We start from the raw sequence: 8,975 nt of genomic DNA, 5'->3' as shown, positions 1-8,975 counted from the left end.
CAAGCATTGGTAACTCTGATGGAAAAAATAGAAGACAGATGAATACATAAATTATATATGGACATGATTATGTTTAGAGAGATTAATGTATTTACTAATATCTGGAAATCAAGTGAAATATGTGATATTTGTAGGAAAATGTAATGACAGAATTAACTCCAAAAGATGTAAACCCTTAATAGACCCAAACAATGCAGAAATAATATTTTGATGTAATCCCTACTTAAAGAGATCACCAAGCCAGATCATTTTATGGGCAAAATCTATCAAATATTCAAGGAATTTACAAATCATGTGAGAGAAAAAGCTTGCCATCTTGTTCTGTGAGTTTTACATAATCCTGATGTCAAAAATATAATAATTTGAGTGTCATATAGTACTAAGTCTGCAAACATGAAAATTCTAGCAGTCTATTAAAAGAATACAGATATTCATCATAATCTGAATCCATTACCTAAACTCAGAAATCAAATACTTTCGATAAAACTTACCATCAAACTCTAAGTCAGGGGTCAGTAAACTAATTCAGATCATTGCCTGTTTTTGTATGGCCTGCAAGCTAAGAATGGTTTTTACATTTTTAAGTGGTTAAAATAAAATGAAAAGAAAAATAATATATTGGAAAATTATATGAAATTCATTTCATTGTTCATAAGTAAAGTTTTTAATACAGAGCCACATGTATTCACTTACATATTGTCTTTGGCTGCATTCACACTAAAACAGAGTTGAGTACCTGTGACAGACTAAGTGGTTTGCAAAGCCTATAATATTTATCATCTGGCCTGTTACAGAAAAAGTTCATCAATCCTTGCTCTAGATACAGGCATACCTCATTTTATTGCACTTCGCTTTATTACATTTCTCAGGTATTGCGTTTTTTACAAATTGGATGTTTGTGGCAACCCTGCATTGAGCAAGTCTATCAACACAATTTTTCCAACAGCATTTGTTCACTTTGTGTCTGTCACATTTTGGTAATTCTCGCAATATTTCAAACCTTTTCATTATTATATTTGTTATGGTGATCTGTGATCAGTGATCTTTGATGTTACTACTATAACTCACTGATGGCTCCAAAGATGGTTAGCATTTTTGAGCAATAAGGTATTTTTTAAAGGTATGTACATTGTTTAGACATGACACTACTGCACACTTAATAGATTACACAGTGTAGGGTAAACATAGACTTCAGTATAGTATAAACATAACTTTCATATGCACTGGGAAACCAAAAAATTTATTGCCATATTCGCTTTACTGCAGTGGTCTGTAACCGAACCCACAATATCTCTGAGGTATGCCTGGAGTCACTTTCTGAAACACAGACGTCAAATAGATTAGGTTAACACAGTATTCTGTGCTATCCAAACTCAGAAAACAAATAGATCCATAGTGAGGGATTCTTGAAATGCAACAAAAGATAATTCCTATGGGAAATCTGGAGTTTATATATCTAAACTCCATAAGATTGAGAATTTGTTTGACCAAGCCCCAATATCTTCTATGTTTCCTTGAGCTTTATTTTTCTAAGCATTATTAGAATTGGATTTTTTAAAATTTATTTATTTTTGTCTGCATTGGGTCTTCATTGCTGTGCGAGGGCTTTCTCTAGTTGCGGCGAGCGGGGGCTACTCCTCATTGAGGTGTGCGGGCTTCTCATTGCTGTGGCTTCTCTTTGTTGCAGAGCACAGGCTCTAGGCACATGGGCTTCAGTAGTTATGGCACGAGGGCTCGGTAGTTGTGGCACACGGGATTAGTTGCTCCATGGCATGTGGGATCTTCCTGGACCAGGGATGGAACCCGTGTCCCCTGCATTGGCAGGCGGATTCTTAACCACTACACCACCAGAGAAGTCCCTAGAATTGGATTTTTAATATATTCTTATAACATATATTCACCATTTTACATATGTCAACATACATGCAACCTGATCTCAAAATGAGTTGTTACCCCATCTGCTGTGATGTCACTGCTATCATCACTACCATTCTGTCCACATTCCAAATATTTAGCGATCCAGAAAACACCAGTCACCTATAGTTTAATGCATCTCACCATTGCCACGCACTTTGCAAAATATTTTGTTAAAAACAAAACAGTATGTTACATTCTATAATAAAATGAATGTGGATATAATGAGTGACTTTAGGAGTTACCTCCAAATACTATGTCTGCATCTGAGCAATAGCCTTATAATCCCACATCCTATAATGCACAGCAGCATATTAACTGTGCAGTTAAAAAAAAGAGACAGAACTCCCACTTAACTGGTTTATCCAAGTGTGATCCAAACTAATTTGAACATGAAGTCCTATTTGCTCCTAATTACTGGTAACATTTTTGGGAAGTGTATATGTTTGGGAACTGTTTGGGTTTTTATTTTGTTTTTTGGCTAAAATCATGAATCAAAGAATGAAATTAAAGAAATCATTACAGGTAAGCTAGGAATTTGGGGATGGAGTATTTTCCATCTCCCTAATATCAGGCACTACAGGATGCCGGACACAACTGTAAGCCATCAAAAATATTAAGATCGCTGATAAAGGTAAAGACATGGATAAATATAAAAACAGTATTAATGTAATTTTGATTTGCAAAATTTGGGTTTTTTTTAAACAAGACTTAAAAACAAATGCATAAAAATAATTGTAAATCTAGGTTAAAGTATACACAATATATAAAGATTCAGTTTGTGATATCAATAACATAAAGAGAAGGAGCCAACTGTAAAGGAATAGAGCTTTAGTATGCAATTGAAGTTGGTATCAATTTAAAATGGATTGTTGTAACTTTAGGATGTTATATGTAATTCCTCTGGTAACCACAAAGAAAATATTTATAGAATACACAAAAAAGGAAATGAGGAGGGAATCGAAACGTGTCACTACAAAAAATCAACTAGAGATAAGACTTCCAGTTTCTAGTCCATAACAAGCTTGGAAGTCATCAATCCGTTATAACAACAAGTAAAAAGCAGAATGAACTGAAAATCAACTCTTGCGTAGATCCATCAGAGAATTAAGGTCACAGGGTAAACTGCTGCCCACAGACACGTGGATACAGAGAATCACAACTTACCAGAGCATAGGCACATTAGCAGAAACCTCTGTGGGAACCAGTACAGAAGATGGAAAACCTAAACTGTAATGGACAAATTGCAGGAGGCTCAGTGTGGACAAATCTGAGAGTTAAATGCTCCAAGGGGGTCTGAGTCTTTAAGAAGCCCCTGCATTTTTATGAGCTTTACCTCCAGGAGCCCAATCAAGTCCTCATAGTGAGGACTGGAGAAAACTCCCCATTGAGTTTCTGGCAGAGAGAGGGGGAAAGTCGCTATTTTGAAATATTCTCAAAGCATTCTGTTCTTAATAAGGCATGCCACAAAGAGAAACTATTGTACCAGAGCCTATAACCTACTGAGGTTTCATTAGTGTCTCACCAACCTGAGGGAAAAGAAATGCTCAGCTCCAGCCCACTCTAGTCATCCTGTCCCACCTGAGGGAGGGAGGTAGACTGAGAGACACTGGCAAAGTTCACAGTCCAGTGGCAGTTTCACCAAGACTGAATCTTAATCACAGGACTATAGAACATAACCCCTCCCCCTACACCTTATCACCACATCACTAAAGGTCTTACCAGTGTTCCTTTTACCCAGCACATGAAGTCTAGGTTTAAACAAAAACAAACAAAACAACAGAGACAAATAATAGAAAACAGTAATAAATATGATAGGTATTAATCCAATTATATCAATAACCACTTTACATATCAAAGATAAAATCAAAAATAGAGGAAAGTGGGGCTTCCCTGGTGGCGCAGTGGTTAAGAATCCGCCTGCCAATGCAGGGGACACAGGTTCGAGCCCTGGCCTGGGAAGATCCCACATGCCACGGAGCAACTAAGCCCGTGCGCCACAACTACTGAGCCTGCGCTCTAGAGCTCACATGCCACAACTACTGAGCCTGCATGCCACAACTACTGAAGCCCAGGCGCCTAGAGCCCATGCTCCGCAACAAGAGAAGCCACTGCAATGAGAAGCCCACGCACCGCAACAAAGAGTAGCCCCCGCTCGCCACAGCCAGAGAAAGCCCACGCACAACAACAAAGATCCAACACAGCCAAAAATAAAAATAAAAAATAAATTAAAAAAAAATAGAGATTGGAGTGGGCCCCCCCTTTCCCCCTTTGCCTCCTGACAGGAAAGGTTTAAGGTGGACTGGGCCCTGGGAGGCCGGGCCGGGCTCAGGGGCCGCCCCGGGGGCCCGGGCCATGGATGTACGCCGACTGAAGGTGAACGAACTTCGCGAGGAGCTGCAGTGCCGTGGCCTGGACACTCGTGGCCTCAAGGCTGAGCTTACTGAGCGGCTGCAGGAGGCGCTGGAGGCCGAGGAGCCCGTCGACGAGCGGGAGCTCGAGGCCGATGACGAACCGGGGCGACCCGGGCACAACAATGAGGAGATGTCATGGACAATATTACCATGCAGAACCAATTCTATGAGATGCAGGTCATCAAGAAAGAGAACGAGTCAGGCTACGAGAGGAGAACACTGGAAATGGACCTATCGCCCAGTACAAGTGAAGACAGAGAAGAAGCAAGAGGCACCCACCAGCTTCCTCCTGCCCGAAGCATCTCAACTCAAACCAGACAGACAGCAGTTCCAGAGTCGCAAGAGGCGTTATGAAGAAAACTGGGGATGGGGGTATTGCGAGCACCGAGAGGATAAGAGGGGCCGCTCTCCTCAGCCTCCTGCTGAAGAGGATGAAGATGACTTTGACGACACCCTTGTTGCCATTGACACATATAACTGCGACCTCCACTTCAAGGTGGCCTGAGACCGGAGTAGTGGCTACCCACTCACAACTGAAGGTTTTGCATACCTGTGGTCAGGAGCCCGTGCCAGCTATGGGGTCGGAAGGGGCCGTGTGTGCTTTGAGATGAAGATCAATGAGGAAATCTCTGTGAAGCACCTTCCATCTACAGAGCCCGACCCACACGTTGTCCATATTGGTTGGTCTCTGGACTCCTGCAGCACTCAGCTAGGCGAAGAGCCTTTCTCCTATGGCTATGGAGGCACTGGGAAGAAGTCCACCAATAGCTGGTTTGAAAACTATGGAGACAAATTTGCAGAGAATGATGTGATTGGCTGCTTTGCGGACTTTGAATGTGGAAATGACGTGGAACTTTCCTTCACCAAAAATGGGAAGTAGATGGGCATTGCCTTCCGAATCCAGAAGGGAGACTTAGGGGGTCAGGCCCTCTACCCTCATGTCCTGGTGAAGAATTGTGCAGTGGAGTTCAACTTCGGGCAGAGGGCAGAGCCCTACTGTTCTGTCCTCCCAGGCTACACCTTCATCCAGCACCTTCCCCTGAGTGAGCGAATCCAGGGCACTGTTGGACCAAAGAGCAAGGCAGAGTGTGAGATTCTTATGATGGTGGGCCTGCCTGCCACCGGTGAGACCACATGGGCCATGAAACATGCAGCCTCCAACCCCTCCAAGAAGTATAACATCCTGGGTACCAATGCCATCACGGATAAGATGCGGATGATGGGCCTACGCAGTCAGAGGAACTACGCTGGCTGCTGGGACATCCTGATCCAGCAGGCCACCCAGTGCCTCAACCGCCTCATCCAGATCGCTGCCCGAAAGAAACGCAACTATATCCTAGATCAGACAAATGTTTATGGGTCAGCCCAGAGACGAAAAATGAGACCATTTGAAGGCTTCCAGCGCAAAGCTATTGTAATTTGTCCCACTGATGAGGACCTAAAAGACCGAACAATAAAGCAAACCAACGAAGAAGCGAAGGATGTCCCAGATCACACGGTCTTAGAAATGAAAGCCAACTTCACGTTGCCAGATGTTGGGGACTTCCTGGACGAGGTGCTGTTCATTGAGCTGCAGCGAGAGGAAGCAGACAAGCTGGTGAGGCAATACAATGAGGAAGGCCACAAGGCTGGGCCATCCCCTGAAAAGCGCTTTGACAACCGAGGCAGTGGCAGCTTCTGGGGTCTTGGGGGTGGCGGCGGTTTCCAGCGCTATGACAACCGAGGTCCCCCCGGGGGAAACAGAGGAGGCTTCCAGAATCAGGGAGGAGGCAGTGGAGGAGGCAGCTACCGAGGAGGTTTCAACCACAGTGGAGGTGGTGGCGACAACCAGAACGGCTGGGGTAGCGACAGCCGGGATAACAACAACTCCAACACCCGAGGCAGCTACAACCGGGCTCCCCAGCAACAGCCGCCGCCACAGCAGCCACCGCCACCGCAGCCACCGCCGCAGCAGCCTCCACCGCCACCCAGCTACAGCCCTGCTCGGAACCCCCCGGGGGCCGGCAGCTACACGAAGAGCAGCAACATCCCTGGCTCGAGCGCCAATACCAGCACCCCTCCTGTCAGCAGCTACAGCCCTCCACAGCCGAGTTACAGCCAGCCACCTCCCTACAACCAAGGAGGTTACAGCCAGGGCTACACAGCTCCACCACCTCCACCTCCGCCACCACCTGCCTACAACTATGGCAGCTACGGCGGCTACAACCCAGCCCCTTACACCCCTCCGCCACCCCCCACTGCACAGACCTACCCTCAGCCCAGCTATAACCAGTACCAACAGTATGCCCAGCAGCGGAACCAGTACTATCAGAACCAGGGCCAGTGGCCGACGTACTATGGGAACTACGACTACGGGAGCTACTCCAGGAACACACAGGGGGGCACAAGCACACAGTAGCCAGTGTGTCCTGGAGGCCTCTGCCGGCTTCCTCCACCAGCGCCCACCTTGGCCCCCCTTGTCCACCCCCACTGGGTCACGTGGTGCTGGGGGACGGGTCCTCCCAGGGCTGCCTCCCTTCCAAGGGGCTCTTCCCCCACACAGGGCCGGGCATTTTCCTCTGGATTCAAACAGGCAACAATGACCATTTATTTTGTTTGTCCCCCCACCCCCCTCCTCTTCCTCTTCCTCCCTTCCTCCTTTTTGACTAAAGACCCTCCTCCCTTGGTCGTACAGTGAGGCTACAGGGCTGTGGGGAGGGCCCCTTCCTGTACTCTGGTCCCAGCCCTGCTCCAGCCCCTCAGCTTCCCAGATTCTCATGCAGTTGGTTGTAAATTCTTCCAGGAGCTGTTTTACTGTCTACTTTTCAGGATTTAAAAAAAAAAATCAAAAACTTAAACACACACACAAGTTTAAAAAAGCAAAATGCAGTGGGAGGAAGAAGCAACAGATTTTTTTTGGTAATTATGCTTCTTTTTTTTTAATTTTTAGAATTTATCCCTTTTTACTGTGGGTCGGCTGTTGATATTTCATCAGGATAACCATTTCTTTGCTGAGTTCAGGTGACCGAGGAAGAGCCACACCCTCAAAACAAAACACACACAAAACAAAACCACAGAATCATCTTTAACCTAACTTTTTATACAATGTCTCAGTTTCCCGTAACTTTGCACACAAGCTTCTGTGTTGAGTTGAATTGTACCTGCCTTTTGTATTTGGAGAGAGTGTGACTATTGAACTTGAAACCTTTTATTCTGGGCGTCTTGGTAGTTTCTGGTGGGATTAATCGGGTGAGAGGAAAGAAGGGAGTTGGGGGGCTCCTTCCTTTCAGAACATGAAGTTTCTCACTGCCTCCTCTCCAGAGCTCTCCCAGGTGCCAGACCTAAAGGTTTTTCCTACAGTGATCCTCTGATTATTTTTACTTCCCCTTGATCCATATGTTTTAACAGGACTTTAACAAACTGTGCTTATTAAGAAATGTGTTTGCCCTGTTTTGTTTTGTTTCAATAAATGACATGGCACCTCCTAGCAGGAAGGAAGCAAGGTTTCAACCCTGATTTAAAAAAAAAAAATAGAGAAAAGTATAGCATGCTAACACTAATCAAAAGAAAGCTGGAGCAGCTATATTAATTTTAGAGGAAGCTGACTTCAGATCAGGGAAAATTATCAGGGATAAAGAAGGCCGTTACATAATGATACAGGTGTAACAAAGCAGTAGTAATCTTTATATGTACCTAACAATGGATCATCCAAATATGTGAGGCAAAAACTTTTAGAACTACAAGGAGAAATAAATAAATCCACTATTATAATTGGATTCCTTCAACACCCTTTTTTTAATAATGGAAAATCGGTAAGGACACAGTTGACTTCTAGCCGCATCAATCAACTGGATATAATTGATATCTATAGACTACTTCTTCCAACAACAGTAGAATACACATTCTTCTCAATTTTACAAGGAACACTCACCAAGATAAACACAGCAAGCATCTGTGGCCTTAAAACATACCTTAACAAACTTAAAAAAACAGAAACCATAAAATGTATGCTCTCGCACCACAGTGGAACTGAACAAGAAATTAACAACAGAAAGATAGCTGAAAAACCCCAAAATACCTGGAGATTAAACAACACACTTCTAAATGTCACACAAGTCAAAGAAATCTCAGAAATATTAAAATATCTTAAAATAAATAAAACTGAAGATACAGCTTATCAAAATTTGTGGGATACAGTGAAAGCAGATCTTAGAAGGAAATTTATAGCATTGAATATATATATTAGAAAAGAAGAGGGCTTCCTTGGTGGTGCAGTGGCTAAGAATCCACCTGCCAATTCAGGGGACACTGGTTAAAGCCCTGGTCCAGGAAGATCCCACATGCCACAGAGCAACTAAGCCCGGGAGCCCGCGAGCCACAACTACTGAGCCCACATGCCACAACTGCTGAGGCCCGTGCGCCTAAAGCCTGTGCTCTGCAACAAGAGAAGCCACCGCAATGAGAAGCCCATGCACCGCAATGAAGAATAGTCCCCGCTCGCGGCAACTAGAGAAAGCCCACGTGCAGCAACGAAGACCCAACGCAGCCAAAAATAAAAAATAAAAATAAATAAATAAATAAATAAGACAGGGGTTGATGCTTCGATGTTACATCCTGGGGCTCCAATTCTGGAGGCGTCTATTGTCCCCATTTTACATGCCATAAAAC

At 44.2% G+C, this 8,975-nt stretch overlaps 1 protein-coding gene across 1 annotated transcript; it reads left to right on the top strand.

Annotated features, from left to right (window-relative positions):
* Window positions 1-4,210: 4,210 nt before the first annotated feature.
* Window positions 4,211-6,980, top strand: LOC132354332 (heterogeneous nuclear ribonucleoprotein U-like protein 1). The gene is given in 3 exon segments (XM_059906206.1): window positions 4,211-4,456; window positions 4,459-4,558; window positions 4,560-6,980. Coding segments are annotated over 3 exon segments (2,454 nt in total). The 5' UTR covers window positions 4,211-4,269; the 3' UTR covers window positions 6,727-6,980.
* The last annotated feature ends 1,995 nt before the right edge of the window (window positions 6,981-8,975 follow it).

The sequence above is a fragment of the Balaenoptera ricei genome, chromosome 19, assembly GCF_028023285.1.
Source record: "Balaenoptera ricei isolate mBalRic1 chromosome 19, mBalRic1.hap2, whole genome shotgun sequence".
NCBI lineage: Eukaryota > Metazoa > Chordata > Mammalia > Artiodactyla > Balaenopteridae > Balaenoptera > Balaenoptera ricei.
This window is presented reverse-complemented; position numbering and strand designations above follow the sequence as displayed.